The following is an 18,594-nucleotide window of genomic DNA, read 5'->3' on the forward strand; positions in this document are numbered from 1 at the left end:
TATTTGGATTCCTGACAGTGTTGTACTAAAATGAGGGCATCCAGGAAAGCTAACTTCGCTGTCACTTTTGTCCAGATAAACACATTTCTGCCAAAATAGCGATTTTTGTTTTTGATAAATCATTTGAATCATGATATTTACAGTGAGGCAAATGTCTGTTAATATGTTTAACATTATTATTCAGAATAAGTATATACTTTTCTTAATTTGTGCACAGACTATACTGTATATTCTCAGTTGACGGAGATCTGATACTTTACAGTCCCAAGAAATGAAGGTTATTACTGCCTTAGTTTAATTTCTAATAATGTGGCATCACACAGGTAGTTCCAAGAAACCTAAATCATTTGAATGTGATGGCATATAGAGAAAATATGAGGAAACACTGAGCTAGCATTCCATTTTCCATTCTATTGGTAGAGCGACGGGAAAGAAAGCCATTCCTTTACTAGCTGAGCCACAAAAACACAAGACACATTGGTCCCAATTTTCAAATAGATGTCTTTGTGTACAGAAATCTTTCTAGCAGAATAATCCCCTTACTGTCATGTGCCTTGACTTCGGTTAAATGGAATTGATGATTTACAAATTTATCACAACAAAGCTACAGTATATAAAATATTTGTATGCAGAACATTTTAAACAATACATTTTAATGATAAAGAAAAAACTTTTTACATACATAGGCCGCACCTGTTTATAAGCCACAGGTTTTGAGGTGTTGTAACATGAGATATGTATACGGGAAGATAGTACAAAGAAAATGTTTCAAAAGTTTTAATAAACTTTTTAATTATTCTGAACAGTACCTGTAATTTGGCAGTAAAAAATTGCTACCATCTCCATCGTGTTGCCATGAATTAATTGAAGCCAAGTTTACGTGCAGCAGCTCTGTTTCCTATTAGCAGAGCTAGATTGATTGCCTCTAATTTATAAACTGCATCGTATGGTTTTCTTCACCTGCTTCCATCATGAGAGGTGTCCATGATGTGCAAAATGTCTGTTCAAAACACACTAAAACTAGAATAGTGCCTTTTTCGGTGTATTGTTCCATTTGTCTGCCCTGCTCTTGCTCTCCCTGCTAGAGGGGCTCCATAAAAATCTAGAGATAAACCGCATTGCTGTTTAAACTGCAGGATTCAAAAACGGAAATTATAGTTCGGAAATTATGGTTTACGATTAAGAGTTGAACCACTTCTACATGCAATATCAGCTTTGTTTTGGCAGTCATATTTATATTCCGATGACTGACAAAGCTATGTGGTTTGTCAGTCATCTGAAGGATTTTGGATGAAGATAGATCAGATAGACTCAAAGCAAAAAATAACAAACCTGCATTCCATTTACACACACACACACACACACACACACACACACACACACACACACACACACACACACACACACACACACACACACACACACACACACACACACACACACACACACACTAACACAGTTTCATTGTCTTTATCAGCAAATGAGGAGTTCTACTTCCTGGACTGAAATTGGATGGTGCATTAAATCTTCATTGATTATTTCATTTGTCCTGTATCTCATCAGGAGAGATACTGGGTGTCGTTAATAACTGACTTTCCATTTTAAACACTTTCCTTGTGCTTCCCCTGACCATTCAAAAAAACCACAGACTGAGGAAATCCTTGAAATTACCGGTACTTCCTTGTGCCAAGAACCTGTTGATGTACAAGAATAGAGTTTACTAGAAGTAACATACTTTCAAAGGAATAAGGCCAATGGTTAGTCACACCATAAAAGTTCAGTTTGAAAAGCCAGTTGTATTATCAGCACTTACAAGTAGGTCAAAAATTAATTATTTCATAATATTTAATATAAATACAGTATAATACATTTTTTATCTACTTGTAAGTAGATCAGAATGTATTATTTAGTAATATTTAATCTCCTCCGAGAGCTGCCACCTTATCGTGGTGAGGGAGTTTGAGTGCCCGAATGATCCCAGGAGCCATGTTGTCAGGGGCTTTATGCTCCTACTAGGGTCTCCCTTGGCAAACAGGTCCTGGATGACGGGCCAGACGAAGAGCAGTACAAAAACCCCTATGATGACAGATGTGGTGTCGCCTGGTATGGCGCAACCGGGGCCCCACCCTGGAGACAGGCCCGGGGTTGGGGCTCGTATGCGAGTGCCGGGTGGCCGGACCTCTGCCGGGCTCAGCCCGAAAGGACGACGTGGGTCCAACCTGAGGTGGACTCAGCACCCGCTGAGGAAACCATAGGGGACGGGTGCAATGTGGATTGGGTGGCAGTCGTCAGCATGGGGCTCGACGACCCAATCCCCAGACAAAGAGACTTGCTCTAGGGACATGGAATGTCACCTCGCTGGGGGGAAAGGAGCCAGAGCTTGTGAGGGAGGTTGAGAGGTACCAACTAGATATAGTCAGCCTCACCTCCACCCGCAGCTTGGGCTCTGGAACCCAAACTCTTGAGGGGCTGGACTCTCTACTTTTCTGTTGTTGTCCAAGTGGAGAGGCGGTGGCCTGGTGTGGGCTTGCTAGTGGCCCCACAGCTCAACCGTCATATATTGGAGTTCACCCCGGTGAACGAGAGGGTCGCCCTGCGCCATGGGGTTGGGCACAGGTGTTTCACTGTTGTTTTGGCCTATGGGCCAAATGGCAGTGCGGAATACCCGGCCTTCTTGGAGTCCCTGGGAGGACTACTGAATAGTGCTCCAACTGGGGACTCCATTGTTCTCCTTGGGGACTTCAACGCTCACGTGGGCAATGACAGTGAGACCTGGAAAGGGGTGATTGGGATGAACAGCCTCCCCGATCTGAACACGAGTGGTGTTCTGTTATTGGACTTCTGTGCTAGTCACAGTTTGTCCATAACAAACGTCATGTTCAACCACAGGGATGTCCATAAGTGCACATGGCACCAGGACACACAAGGCCGGAGGTCGATGATCAACTTGGTTGTCGTATCATCAGACCTCCGACCGCGTGTGTTGGACACTCAGCTGAAGAGAGGGGCAGAGCTGTCAACCGATCCCCACCTGGTGGTGAGTTGGATCTGCTGGCAGAACAGGAGGCCGGACAGACTCGGCAGGCCCAAATGTGTTTTGAGAGTCTGCTGGGAACGTCTGGCAGAACCCTCTGTCAGTGAGGTCTTCAACTCCCACCTCCGGGAGAGCTTCTCCCAGATCCTGCTGGAGGCTGGGGATATTGAGTCAGAGTGGACCATGTTCTCCGCCTCCATTGTTGAAGCGGCTGCTTGGAGCTGTGGTCGCAAAGTCTCTCGTGCCTGTCGCGGCGGTAACCCCCGAACCCAGTGGTGGACACTGGAAGTAAGGGATGCCGTCAAGCTCAAGAAGGAGTCCTATCAAATCTTGTTGAATTGTAGGACTCCGGAGGCAGCTGACAGGTACAGGCAGGCCAGGCGTACTGCAGCTCGAGTAGCCGCGGAGGCAAAAACTCAGGTCTGGGAGGAGTTCGGAGAGGCCATGGAGAAAGGTTATCGGTCAGCCTCGAAGAAATTCTGGCAAACCATTTGGCGCCTCAGGAGGGGAAAGCGGTGCACAGCCAATACTGTTTACAGTAGAGGCGGAGGGCTGCTGACCTCGACTGAGGGTATTGTCGGGCGGTGGAAAGAGTACTTCGAGGATCTCCTCAATCCCGCTGCCATGTCTTACACAGAGGAAGCAGAGGCTGAGGTTTCAGAGGTGGACTCGTCCATCACCCAAGCTGAAGTCACCGCGGTGGTTGCCAAACTCCTCTGTGGCAAAGCACCTGGGGTGGATGAGATTCGCCCTGAGTACCTCAAGTCTGAGTACCTTAAGTCACCCTGAGTACCTCAAACGAATGTGCGGGGACTGTCATGGTTGACACGATTTAGAGGTGCTGACCCTCACCCCATCGTGTCACACTCAGTTGCAAACCATCCCAGTGCACACTGAAGGTCCAAGTTTGATGAGGCCAACAGGACAACATTGTCCGCAAAAAGCAGTGGTGAGAACCTTTGGGCCCCAAACCGGACTCCCACCGGATGCTGGCTGCGCCTAGAAATTCTGTCCATAAAGATTATGAACAGAACCGGTGATCGAGGGCAGCCCTGCCGGAGTCCAACACGCACCTGGAACAGGTCTGACTTACTACCGGCAATGCGAACCAAGCTCTGGCTTCGGTCATACAGGGACCGGACAGCCCTCAGCAAAGGTGCATGAATCCCAATCAGGCTGAGCTGTGGGGCTATAAGCAAGCACACACCAGCCTGCCGCCTCTCACCTCGGGCAACACCAGAAAAGTAGAGAGTCTAGCCCCTCTCAAGGGTTTGGGTCCCAGAGTCCAAGCTGTGGGTGGAGGTGAGCCCAACTATATCTAGTTGGTACCTCTCAACCTCCCTCACAAGCTCTGGCTCCTTTCCCCCCAGTGAGGTGACATTCCATGTCCCTAGAGCTAGACTCTTTTTCTGGGGATTGGGTCATCGAGTCACATGCTGACGACTGCCACCCAATCCACATTGCACCCGTCCCCTACGGTTTCCTTGGCGGGTGGCGAGTCCATCGGAGGTTGGGCCCACGTCGTCCTTTCGGGCTGAACCCAGCCGGGCCCCGTGCTCAGAAGCTCAGGAACCAGGCGCTTGCATACCAGCCCCAGGCCTGACACCGGGGTGGGGCCCCGGTTGCGCCATACTGAGTGACATCACGGTCCTTGATGTTATACTTGCCATAGGGGTTTTGTTACTGCTCTTCGTCTGGCCCGTCACCCAGGACCTGTTTGCCAAGGGAGACCCTAGCAGGAGCATAAAGCCCCTGACAACATGGCACCCGTGATCATTCAGACACTAAACTCCCCCACCACGATAAGGTGGCAGCTTTTGTGGGAGATAACAGTGAATGAAGTAATAAAATTGAGTCCATGAAATTGTTAAGCACTATGAACAAATTTGAATAAAAACTAGTCCTGTAACACTCATTTGAAGACTTTGGAGCTTTTTATGGTTTTTTTTTTTGGCAGGACTCGAGGTTTATGTTGGCTGTATAACTGAACTGTAGATCTGTATCAGTCAACCGAATAATTGCAGACAGAGAAAGGCACACAATCACCAGTGTTTATTTTGGAAGCCTTAGAATGATTTACTTTTGGCTTGACAAATCACTTTAAGATCCTTTTAATTATTTTCACACATTTGTGGTCATTCAACCTTTTTTTTTTTACTCCTTAGGTTAAAAAAAATAAAGTCATGAATGACACTCTAGATTCAGGGTATTATTCCTTTGTTTTTTATTTTCAACACCAGTAATGCTAAAGTTATACGAAGCTACTTCTCTGGAATGTTTTATGTTTATATCTGCATGTTGTTATCGCTGGCCAAGAGCTAAAAATGGTTTTTGTGAGTGTTCTTAATATTATTATTCACAGAAACAAAATGAAGAGAGTTCTAGTGTGTGTAACTTTCTAGTCTCTTTTTTCAGACCCACACAGATTTCTTAACCCTGTAGCAATGCAGTTCAAATATTGCCGACAGCCCGTCAAAATTTTGAAAGATAATACCTCCAACATAACAATTTAGTTTCAGCGATACGTTGTTCAAACATGTTCACCAGTTGAATGCAATGTGTTTGTCATTTGACACCAAAGTATCATGTAGGCCAGTAAGTAGCTCCTGTCAATGCAAAGGAACACATTCCCCTAATTAAAAGCTTTTTTTCATGAGCTTGAAACTGCTGTTAAATAAATTATTACTTCAGGACATTTACAGTATGTTATACAAGACCATGTAGATAAATCAGAATTTTTATGATAATTTGTGGGTGTTTTTAGGAGTAATTGTACAATTTCCTAATGGTGTGATTAGCAATGGAAAACCCATAATTGCTGTGACTGTATTGGTGCCATGTTTATGCCCCAGGGAAAAATATGTTTGATGAACGGATGACAAACTGTTTTTATTGAATGCGTGCTCAGAATGCCTTGCCTTGTATTCTGAGGACATTTAGTCTCTGTTTCTTATAAGCCTGAAGGTGTGCTGTCTAGTATGTGCAATTATATTTTCCAGGAAATTAAGCAGTTCTCAAGGAGTTTTACTCAACAGGAGCAGACATCCTGACCTAGACCTTCATAAGCGGAAAGAATTAATGAATGAAGGAATTTGAGCCCTAGACATACAAACTCAAAAGAGACTTTCTGGATCAAGGATTTGCTTTTTGTTTTTCGGGCTTCTTGGTCTCCATCAAAGATCCTCCACTCCCTTTTTATTTATGAAGGATTTAAAGAACATGCAGTAACACATGCGTCAGGTGATTAAACTACTGGGTCTTGGCTTAACAAAGCTATGCTCAGTATAGAAATCATTAGCTGCCATAGAGTGCTAGTCACAAGAGAGAAAACAGGCGACCAAAGTCCTCGACATGTATTTTCCGCTCAAATGAACACAAATTAAACACCTTCACCTAATAAAACTCCAATGTGAGTTCAAATGCCATCTATCGAACCGAACTCCTCCCTTTGTTGGCTGTACTCTCTGTATCCTCTCAAGGGGTTTAATTCAGTTCAAACTATAGAATGTCCCCATGCCAGTTAAAACTGGTTTACTTCCTATAATGCCTTCCAAGTAATAGTGCTCCATATTAGTATCAGAGTTTTTCTGTACCTTAGCTGCAAACATATGATGTGTGTCGATGTCCCACCAGAGTTTCTCCAAACCTTGAATTTCCGTATTTCAATTTTGATAGAACCTCATGAATTTGTAATGTTAAAGATGGCTAACCCTTAATCAGGGAAATGACTTAAGTCCATAAGCCAGTGTGTTAAACTATTAATAGTTTGTGCAACAGTCTTTATTGCTCTGGCATTTTATGCTCTCACAGTATGTCAAGAAAGGGGATCAGGTTCTCTGGAAACTGTCCGGAGCCCTTCAGAGTGTATCTGATTTTTTCCACAAATCACATGGTATCCCTACTCCATCTATTAAGTATGTGGAGGATCTAGAGTTTGGTTCGCTTATGGAGATGCTGACGTGTTTAAAACCTTTGACGTAATTGTGAGTTGATAACCAGGTATACTTATGAGTTTCAAATGCCTGATGTCAATTTAATTAAGTGGATGGTGCTGCTGAACTAGAAGGAGAAGAAAGTAAAGCAGCTGTTGTTAGATCCTCTTATTCTCAGTCTACCCCCCACTACCTTATATTGTGTGAAAAAGAATACTGTAAAGCATAAATGAAAATTTTATTAGATATAAACCACTGCTTACCACACCCAACCCCGTCTGACTTACAAAAAGATTTTCCTTCCTTCTGTTCTTTCTGTTCCTTCCTTCTCTGCATTTATCTCAAAACACAGAGCAGAGACAATGAAAAGGAATGTAATGGTTCAATTGCAGTTGAGAACCATTGTAAAACTATGACATGCTATTGTGGTCTGTGGTTGTCAAAATGTCTGTTCATGTTTCAGCAGATGCCCATTCATCTGATCATCCAATTGTTTTTTAGTATTTAAACTAAAAAGCCCAATGTCAACAACAGTGCATATATACTCATGCACTCATGAACACAATTTTATAGCTAATTCCAGAGCTGCCCAATTTATAAACAGTGGACCTTGAAAAAAGTCACTTTAACCTATTTGATTAATTAACAGAGCGAACCTTGCATTTGGAGTACCCCCCAAAACAAACAAACAAGCATTAGTTTACTGTGTGAATTAATTTATCTTTCCATGTTTTTATCTTTTACAAGTGCTGAAGTTTAAATTTGCACTTTACTGTAACAATACAGCTGTATACTCACTGCACAATGAGAAATAAATATTTATTTTGGTGATAAACAATATTTCTACTGCTTGAATAACCCGGTCAATAGTCTTAATCTACTGACATTCCTTGGTATGAAAATTATGTTGATGAACTTGTATGTGTTATTTTTAATCTGTGCCTTCCAGACATGGGAGTATCCATGCTTAATACAAGGCTCTGCCAATACCGCATTTTCCTGCTCGCAGACACCCAGATTTTGACGAACGTAATCAACATTATCGGTAAAAGAACTTACACATAAGTATGGAGGACCATATTTTTCTACTCTACATGAAAATGATGTTAACTTTCTTTGTATCTTTAAAGTTTTGACTTAAAGAAAATTAGAACTACACCAGTTTGGGTTAGTTACTTAAGCTAAGGTTGTATCACTTGTATGACACATATAAGGACTTGAAAACTATTTCCCAACTATTTCCTGGGCAAAACATTGATCTACGTGGGAGAGTTAGGGTTAGTTACTAGTTAGTCTCTGGTTGTTTATGCCAGCCTCTGAAAATGTCCTGGTTCCAAAGTGGGTGATAATAATCATTACATTCATGACCTTATACTCAAATGAAGTTGAACTCTGACCTAAAAGAACCAAAGCCTGAAATAATTTAGCTTTATTGTTATGACAAGTGAAGTAGGTGCGGTTATGTAGACCAGAGATATTAAGTTTTTAATTAAAAAATAAAGTCCTTTCCACTTGTTTTAAACAACGTAGAACAAACATGAAGAAATGAGACCAAGTGAAATAAAAATTCTGTGTCTAGTTTATCTTAGTTTGACCATGGACTATACAGTAACCAAACTCTTCGTATAAGTGAGTGGCAGATGAGACAGATGCCTCCAATCTGGCCTCTGCTCTCTTCCAGTGATACCCCTCCAGTAGCACAGGAAGGCAGAAAGAGGTTGAAAGTTGTCATTAAATTCTACACACTGACTACACTCACCTAAAAATACGTACATGAAGTAGGTTTTTGAATCGACCTTAGGGGCGGCAGTGGCTCAGCGGTAGAACCAATCGTCTTGAAGACAGGAACGCCCCGCCATCCAGGGTTCAAATCCTGCTCTTGCCAGAACATCCAACCGAGTGAGAGTTGACAGTGGGAGGTGTCGGCTCACCTCCTAGCCACTGCCGAGGTGCCCTTGAGCAAGGCGCCGTCCCCCCCTAAAAGCTGCTCAATTTGGGGCGCGTTACAGAAGCTGCTGCCCATCACTCTGCCTCCTGATGTGTACCTGTATGTACTAACTGCATGCTTACAGGCCCCTTGTGTGTTGTGTTCAGGGGGCCTGTATATTATACTAACCTGAGTGACAATGTAATTTCCCTTGCGGGATAAATATACTTCTTCTTCTTCTTTAGAACATTTAGAACATTTTACAATTTTTCATTAGATGAAATTTCAAAAACACTAAACACTCAAAAACATTAAACACCAAGAAACAAAGGGAAATACAATATAAAAATTACTGCATTATAACAGGAAGTTTGCAAAAGTGAGGTGGTCATCAACTAAAGTGCATAGGACATTTTTGTAACACCAGATATTCCTAAAGTTATTCAGGTCTTTTGTCAATTTATAGAAACCAAATTCTAGTTTTAAGCGACATCTGATGTTACAGCAAAAAACAGTAGCTGCTTCTTGAACGGTATTGTTTTCAATTCTCCTCTTCCTGGTCACATGAATTGCAAGTTTTGCCTCCCCAGAAATAAAATTTAAAAGCTGCCACTTTCTCTGATTCGATCTATTGTACCCAGCACCGTAGATGAATTTCCTGATACTAAAATTTTCACTGAACAAATTAAAAACATTCGTTAGAAGAGTGAAGAGCACTGCAAGTCTCCCACACTCACTGAAAACATGAAAGACTGTCTCCTGAAGGGGACAGAAGGGACACTGGCTGGACACCGCAGGGGCAAAAACAGAGACAAAAGCATTGGAACCGACGGCACCATGCAAAATCCTCCACTGGAGGTCGGCTGTTTTTTTCTTGAGGGGAGGTTTATACAGAAGTCTCCGCTGTGGATCAGGTCCATATCCCGTCATCCTGTTGGCCCAGGTAGTGGGTGCTCTGTTACACAGGTTTTTCTTGTTGATCACTTTTACACATTGTTTGTACAGTATTTTTTTGTTGGCCGTGTGCAGGCTGATCTGTCGTTCATCTCTGAGGAGAGGACCCTCAATGGGATTGAAGTTTGTTTGGAAAAGATCTTCTGAGGCACTTAAATGCTTTCATCTAATGTAAAACTGCAAAATGTTTGAATGAGATTAAAGTGTTTTTGCAAAAATAAAAAAAAAATCTTCTTCTTCTTCGAACATCTGGTGTTACAAAAATGCCCTATGCACTTTAGTTGATGACCACCTCACTTTTGCAAACTTCCTGTTATAATGCACTAATTCTTATATTGTATTTCCCTTTGTTTCTTGGTGTTTAATGTTTTTGAGTGTTTAGTGTTTTTGAAATTTCATCTGATGAAAATTTGTAAAATGTTCTAAATGTTCTAAATGTTCTAAATGTTCTAAATGTTAAATGTGATTGAAGTTTGTTTGGAAAAGATGTTCTGAGGCACTTAAATGCTTTCATCTAATGTAAAACTGCAAAATGTTTGAATGAGATTAAAGTGTTTTTGCAAAAATCAAAAAAAAAAAATCTTCTTCTTCTTCTTCTTCTTCTTCTTCAGCCTTTGTATTGTAATGCATCACATGTAGGATTTTCACTTTATTTGATGAGAACAATAGATATTTTTATGCCCATAAAAAATAGAATGAGAATGGGATTCAGAAATGAGATATTTTAATTTATTTTGGTTTTATTTTATATACGTTTTTGATTCCTGAAGGAAAATCAGAAGCACACTCTATTCACTCACATGCACATACAGTACATAGTTACTCTGTCTGTCTACTTGCTTGTTTGACACATTTTGTTTCCTGACTATACATGTTTCCTCAAAACGTTCTAAAAACATCTGTCAAATTTTCTTTTTGATTTTCATGGTTCCATTCACAGTTATTATTATATTATTCCTAAAAATTATATTATTATGACACATTAATTATTAACAAATTTCACCCATGCAGTGAGTATATCTAAGATGAACATACTTAAAAACTGTGCAATATTTACAGATCAACAACAGCAGAATTAATCCAAAACCCCCTGGACAGAATTAAATGTAATCTCGAGCATACTTTGTAATGGTCTTTTCCAGTTACTTTGGAAAATTGAATTTTTCCACAGATATGACATTAACAAGAATTGCAATGAGAAGACAAAACTTAAATAACTTCTTTCAAATTGTATGCCTTCAAGGCTTTTTTAAAGTTTATTTCTCTGCTTTGCTGAGCAGTTAATCTAGTATTTTGCATTTTGGTTTATATAAAGTATGGTTTAAGTATTGGTGCTTATGGTTGACTTCTTTTCTTCTCTCTCTAGCAGCAGTTTAGGTACCAGAAATACTCAAATACTTCTATTTCTGAATATATTGCTATTAAAATTGTTCATGTCATGTATTTTCAATGAAAATAAAATTCCTTTTATGAATGATTAAATACAGTTCTAAGCGGTATTAATGGCTTTAGCGCTCCTAAAGTTCAGGCTGCCATCACTTTTGTTCGTGATGCATAGGTGTAATACTTTCTGGCTGTTGAGTGGAAGTTAAACTTAGAGTCTGAGAGTTCTGGTGTACGCTAGGAACGAGTGCAATGTTGCCATTGAGGCAATGAGTAAGCATTGGACTAAAACATGAGCCTTATATTTTTGGCATGTGGTTAAATTAGTGTTTCTTTTGGTTTGGACCGCAGTTTATTATTTCTAACGAGTCTTCCCAATGCTTTTGCATTTCAAGCACACATCCACTCTTACTATCACCATTTGTATTATTAGTTTCCACAGTGTTCTGTAAGGTTTAGCCACATGACTCCCGCATGGGTTAACCTGACATACTCATCTGCCTGTAAAAGAACCACAGGTGTGGCAGGAAACAAAGTTTATATAAACGTATTAGTGGACTTAAAAATATCTCCATTTCAGAAATGGAAACATGACATCATCTTGACTGACAGTTTAAACTAGTTCACAGTCCTTGCATTTCCTGTTAAACAACATGTTGTTCCTGTAACAATCCTCAAACCAATGAAATTCTGCAGGTGTTGTCCGCACAAACTTCCCATATAAATATCGATGACACCTTGCAGTTTACAAACAGGAATGAGTCCTGACTGCAGTACGAAGAGAACATCGGAATTTAAAGAACAAAACAGGTAATGTGGTAAAGCTTTTTCAGTAACAATGTACTTTTCAGATAACAAAACACTTTTGCTTCAATATTATATATATATATATATATATGTATTTTTTTTTAGATTTTTGTTATAGAGTGTTTATTGGAAAGATATTAGTTTTATTTAATTAGATTTTGTCACTTTGTTATGTCACAAGGACTATACTTGTTTATTTCAGCCATGAAGTGGATTTTCATCGTCGCAGCAGGTGTTTACCTGTGTCTGCAAAGTCATGTTGATGGACGTGAGTATGACTTCTATGTCTCTTCCTAAAATGCATAAAACAATTCATAGGTGAAGATTTTTAAATAAATTTTGTATATTTAAAATACTCTTCCATTATATTTGCTGAAGTGATTGCACGCATGAAAACCACTGTGAAACAAGACTTGATCATGTTGAAAACCAATGTCTGAAAGATGTTTTTGCCTTCAGAACAATCTTTGGACAGAAGTTTCCTTGAAGAAACTATGAAGGAAGCCAAAGAAATTGTGGACTCTGCTTATGAGTATTCCAGAAGAGAGTGAGTGTTTGGAAAAACATGAATGTATACAGCTTCATCATCTTGTGGGTCATACGCCATCAATAAGTGCTTCGCAATCTAACTCACAGGAGCATCGCTCGAGTGAAGAGGAAAACAGCAAGTCCTGCAGACATCCTTCGTTTGTTGAAGCAGCCTGAAGGGAAAACCCGATCTGCAGTGCGTGCTGCTGATTACATGAATGTTGCTATAGATCTTATCAAGAAATCTGTCAGCAAACGTCAGAAACGCTCCCTAAGTGCCGCAGGTGGGTTTCTGATGTTGATAGATGAGCAATTAATTTACCAGAAAAATATTCTACAGTCACAACTAATTTTCTAATTTTGTCTCTGTTAATCAGATATAATCACTGATGAGGTATTACAGGCACTTTCGGATCTCTCAGGATGTACTGGCCAACGACGTCTTCCTGACTGTAAGACCAAGCCAAATTTAGACAGGTATCGCACGATAACCGGCGTCTGCAACAACAGGTGAGGCATCTGGAAAGTGGCAACTTTAAGTTTGATTAGAAAACTGGATAAAAATTATTAATGCACTGACAGCAACTCAGCAGTAGTAGCTGACAAGCAGAAAATCATCAGACTTTGTTTTTCCCAAACCAAGCGCTCATTTCAATGCTTAACTCCAGAAGACATCAAGGGTGAACTAGTGGTTGTGTGTGAAGTCCTGAGCTATCAAAGCTTCCATCCATGCTATATGACTTAATTGCTGTGATCTGAAAGGTTTGGGGTGGGAAGACCAATTACCTAATATTGGCAGCATTTTCATATGTGCGTGAGATTGTTCATATTCTGTTTTTCTATATAAGTATTGTGCAAGAACCACATTTACATGAATTAAATTATACACAAATTAATTAAAAAAATCATAGTTATTGATTTGTTTAAATGGAATTAACTGAAGTAAAAATCAGTTCAACAAATTTCTTGACACCAAAGCACAAATAACTTGTTTAAAATGAGTTTTGTTAAAAATTAATTTAGGGCAACTTGGTATTTCTAATTCACTTGAATGCTGGGTGTTACAGTGGAAGAGTCAGTGACAGAGTACGTAGCTCAATCAAAGTCAATTGTCCATTCTTCCACCATATTAAAATCTCCAAGGGCAACCATTGCATGTTTAGATGTAATTTCATCATTTGAATTATTGTATGTCAAAAAATCATATGCATCCTGAAGTGCTAACATCACCTCTTCAGTGGTATAAGGATCTGCTACATGAGTGTGTGGGGCTGGCTGGATAAAGAATGTATTCCTGTTATTCCAAAATATCCACACACTTTTTGTGGATATCTATGTTAACTATGATGGTTGTTTGGCCTATGTTTTGAAATTTTGTCTCATGAAAGACTTTTATTTAAAGTTTCTTAAAAACTGGAGGAGATAGTTTGAGTGCTGTTGTCAAAACTCCAGTTTGTACATGAGATGAATGATGACAAGGCCATGTAATGAATTTCTTTTTTCTTTTTTTTTTGTCTAGACAAAAAAATCAAACTCGCTTTGGAGCCTCCAACACACCCTTTGTTCGCTGGCTCCCTTCTGAGTATGAGGATAATTACACTATTCCCCGGGGCTGGGAGCCAGAAACTGAGTACAATGACTTCCCACTTCCTTTGGTAATATATCAACAACACAGTATCTATTCAACACAGAGAACTGTACTGCACCAAGTATCACTATACATGCATAGGAGAGATATCACTATGAAGAGAACTCTTGGGAACTTGGTAGAGACGATGCTTCAGGTATTTTCTTGATGGTACCACTTTGACCAGGGTGCTCATTGTGTGTTCCCCAGTCTAGGCTCGTGTCCAATAGAGTTGTTAAGATAGCAAACGAAAATGGTGACTTAACAAATGACCAACTCTACACTTTCCTGCTGGTAATCTTTGCCCAATGGACTGACCATGACTTGACCCTCGCTCCTCACTCTCCTGTCATCCGTACATTTAATGGAGGTTTGGACTGTGAACGGAGTTGTGCTCGCGAAGAACCCTGCTACCCCATTCAGGTGAATATCATCACATTTCACTAGAATAGAAATTAATACAAGGTTCCACATACTAATGCATTTTTTCTTTTCTTTTTTAACAGATTCCTAGGAGAGACCCCCGGTTTGGCAGAGACTCGACCGATTGCATCCCCTTCTTTCGTTCTGCACCAGCTTGTGGTTCTGGCCCAACAGGCTTCAATTTTGGCCAGAACGCAGTCCGTCAGCAGATAAACTCTCTCACTGCTTACATTGATGGAAGCCAGGTATATGGTTCAGATGACCAGTTAGCTATGAAGCTCCGGGACCTCACTTCAGATTTGGGCTTGTTGAGGGTTAACTCCAAGTACGATGACAACGGCCGTGAGCTTTTGCCGTTCTCTGATCTTGATGCCGAATTGTGTGCCAACCGAGGTGCCATAACTTTTACTGAGGTAGAGGAGGTGCCATGCTTTCTGGGCGGTGAGTGGCATCTGATTCACCACTTTCATTAATTAATCAATTCATTCATTCATTCATGCATTCATTTTCTACCACTTGTTCTGCTTAGTTTAATTCAGAATATTCAAATAACTGGATCTCATCTGCTTTGTCTTCTAGGTGATGAAAGAGCCAGTGAGAACATTGCTTTAACCTCTTTGCACACAATGTTTCTGCGTGAACACAACCGACTGGCTCGTGCTTTGGCAGACCTCAATCCCCACTGGGATGGAGAGAGACTCTACCAGGAAGCACGCAAGATCATGGGAGCGTACTTCCAGGTAAGAGAGAGGCCCGGCTTCAAGTTACATTAATGGTTGAGGGATGGATATGGTACATCTTTAAATGTTCTGTTAATTCCTTCTTTTTTATGCACTTTAGGTTATCATTTTCAAAAAGTTCTTAAAAATAATGCTTGGTCAAGAAACCTTTGATCGTGAGTTGGGCAACTACACTGGTTATGATGAAAAGTTAGACGCCACCATCTCTAATGTGTTCGCCACAGCTGCCTACCGATTTCCTCACACAATGCTTCAGCCTTCAATGTTACGTCTTAATGAGGATTTTCTACCCGATGAGGCATTTCCCCATGTATTGCTGAGCGACAATTTCTTCGCTGTATGGAGAGTCTTGTTTGAAGGTAAGGATGAGGCAGTTTAATAGAGACTTAGTTACAATTGCTTGAACAATTTCAGAACCACATTAGAAAGAGACATAAGAACAGTCAGATGAATCCGCAACCAGCTTTTATATGTAATTTAGTGATCTAGTATTGCTATTCATCCAACCCAGTTGTTTTATGAAGTCACTGCACAGTGGCGCAGTGGGTAACGCTGTCGCCGCACATCAAGGCGGTTCCGGGTTCACTTCCCGCTCTGTGAGGAGTTTGCATGTTCTCCCCGTGTCTGCGTGGGTTCTCTCCGGGTTCTCTGGCTTCCTCCCACCTTCAGAAACATACGCTTTAGGTTAACTGGCTGGTCCCAAATTGACCATTGGTGTGAGTTTGTGCGTGCGTGTTTGTCTGAGTCTATGTGTGGCTCCGCGGTGCACTGGCATCGCGCCCATAGTGTCCCCTGCCTAGTTCTTGTGTGAATGAATCAATGTTAAATGGACAGTAAACTCATTTTTAAGTGATATGTATGTTGTTCATCATTATGAAAAATAAAAGATTTTTTTTTAGATGTCTAGCATCATCCCTTTGGTCAGAAAACCTCTAAATCTACGCTGCAGCAGCTTCCGCATCCAGTGGTCACGTAGGGGTCATCCGTCATTGGCGACATACTTTGCTTCATCAGTCAGGGCAGCCATTAGAACACAGTGCGATCACTGAAGCGATAAACCCGATAAAGAACATGGTTACCTGTGAGGTGAAATGTTGTGCCAACACAACAGGACATAAACACAAAGACAAGGACTTATCCTTCTTTAGAATACCTTCTGGGAAGCTAGGAAGGAAATGGAAAGCAAGAATAAACAGGGTCCAAATGACCAAAGATCCATAACTTACTCCATAACTTACAATAAATGTTGTTGTTTTTTAGTCCCCATTGCTCATAAAAATAAAAATGCCACCAAGCCTTTTTTTTACTTGTGTACTTCAAATACAGAGCTGGTTCATTTTGACTTTACTGTCCCTTTAAATAATGACAAATATTAAATCACAGAAAGAATAAGATGACTTTCACATGGGGTTATGTTTCTCAATAGGTTTCAGCAGCATGTTTCTTAGTTAATTCAATATTAATATCAACTGTGTGGTTAGATTGAGTTTTAATCTCATCAAACTTTACTTTTTTCTTATTTATTTTACTCATCAGGTGGGATAGATCCAATATTGAGGGGCTTGCTTGTCAATCCCGCCAAGATGAATGTACAGGATCAGCTAATGAACGAAGAGCTGAGGGATAGACTGTTTATAAATTCTGGTCGGGTGGCACTGGATTTGGCCTCCCTAAACCTGCAGAGAGCCAGAGATCATGGAATCCCTGGTCTGTACCTTATTTAATCATTATATTTACTGTCTGTTCTGTTTCACTACTATTTTGCCTTTCAGACTTTGTGGATCATACACTATCACTGTAACATTGTGGACACTGTTTGCTCTTTTAGCCTACGGTGCATGGCGCGAGTTCTGTGGCCTATCAGTGCCACGTACTGAAGCAGAGCTGGCAGGGGTGATGAACAATGCACGTCTGGCCCGCCGCCTGGTAAGAATTTATGGAACTCCCCTCAACATCGATCCGTGGTTGGGTGGAGTGGCCGAGCCTTTGCTCCCTGGAGCAAGAGTGGGACCTCTGGTGGCCTGCCTGGTTTCCAGGCAGTACAAGTTCATCCGTGGTGGAGACAGGTATATTACAAAAATGTATCACTCAAGATGAAGTATTTTATGTTCAGTTTCGCATGATTTAAATATGACTAAACTGTCATTTCAGATTTTGGTGGGAGAACCCAGGAATTTTCACTGAGGATCAGAGGAACTCCCTGAGCGAAACTTCACTTGCACGAATCCTCTGTGACAACACAGGGATCACTAAAGTGCCACTAGATCCCTTTTTTCATCAAGACCCCTCAGAGTTCTCTGACTGTAATACCATTGCTGCCTTTGACCTCAGTCCATGGCAGGAAATTTTCAATCCGTTGAAGTAGAATTCCTCTCTACAACAGTTTGAAAAAGTATAGCTGTATCTAACCGTGTAGGATACTTTTCTTCCATCTGCAGTTTGCTAAGATCATTGCTATTAACAACTATTGAACTATTAAATGGAAGGGATCTCAAAAATATTGGCTTATATCTTCAAACTAGATTAAAAATCTACATCATGATTTAATCTCTAATAAGATTTTCTTCCTGTAATTCACCCACAGATCATTTTATATTGAGATATAAATGCTGTGAGTGTTGACTACTCTATCATGTTTAATATTTTCTCTGTTCTTTTTTTCTCTTTGTTTAAAAGTTGATTTGTATGATTAGCAAATTAATGTATACTAACAGTTTTTAAACAGAAATCCTGTCTTTTTGACACTCTAAGGTACTGGTATTTGACAGCTTCTTGCAACAATAACAACCACAACCAAACAATAAAGAAAAGAATGAGACATCCTTGTATTTGAATCTCTCAAACTATGTACACCCACATTACCTCAGCAGCGTGACACATTTTTTTGTATCCAGCATTTAAATAACTGCATGTTAATGAAATAGCAGTGGAACAGCACAGCAGTGCAGTGGGTAGCACTGTTTGGGGCGTCAGCAGTTCAAATGTACCTCAGGGCCAGAGACTTTTCTGTGTGGGTTTTCCTCAGGTACTATGTCTTGCAAAATAAAGCAGGCATTATAGATAAGTAGTTCTAAATTAGCCGAATACTTGAGTATGAGCTTGAATGATTTTGTCCTTCTGTATGGCCCAGTGATGAAGTTAACCGTGTCCAAACAGACTGTTCAAAGTAGAACTGTGGATTCAGTGTCTTTTCATAATTCAAAGTGAAATGATTTAGGTTCCGAAGTTTATTCATCTAA

General features: G+C 40.6%; 1 protein-coding gene across 1 annotated transcript; it reads left to right on the forward strand.

The window, feature by feature from the left end:
• Window positions 1-11,967: 11,967 nt before the first annotated feature.
• On the forward strand, window positions 11,968-18,166 carry LOC137592355 (eosinophil peroxidase-like). The gene is made up of 13 exons (XM_068310479.1): window positions 11,968-12,040; window positions 12,240-12,305; window positions 12,497-12,584; window positions 12,674-12,849; window positions 12,943-13,075; window positions 14,085-14,220; window positions 14,403-14,615; window positions 14,699-15,056; window positions 15,195-15,355; window positions 15,456-15,714; window positions 16,892-17,062; window positions 17,184-17,421; window positions 17,507-18,166. Exons 2-13 carry the CDS (start codon window positions 12,242-12,244, stop codon window positions 17,718-17,720), a joined length of 2,211 nt encoding a protein of 736 aa, XP_068166580.1. The 5' UTR covers window positions 11,968-12,040; window positions 12,240-12,241; the 3' UTR covers window positions 17,721-18,166.
• The last annotated feature ends 428 nt before the right edge of the window (window positions 18,167-18,594 follow it).

Source organism: Antennarius striatus, chromosome 3 (assembly GCF_040054535.1).
Source record: "Antennarius striatus isolate MH-2024 chromosome 3, ASM4005453v1, whole genome shotgun sequence".
Lineage (NCBI taxonomy): Eukaryota > Metazoa > Chordata > Actinopteri > Lophiiformes > Antennariidae > Antennarius > Antennarius striatus.

What these genes read in the sequence shown, in the direction of transcription:
- LOC137592355 (XM_068310479.1), top strand. Translation starts at nt 12,242, where the DNA reads ATGAAGTGGATTTTCATCGTCGCAGCAGGTGTTTACCTGTGTCTGCAA. An exon ending in ACGCTCCCTAAGTGCCGCAG is followed by an intron (nt 12,850 to 12,942) that starts GTGGGTTTCTGA and finishes TCTGTTAATCAG; the next exon opens with ATATAATCACTGATGAGGTA. An exon ending in ATGGAGAGTCTTGTTTGAAG is followed by an intron (nt 15,715 to 16,891) that starts GTAAGGATGAGG and finishes TTTACTCATCAG; the next exon opens with GTGGGATAGATCCAATATTG.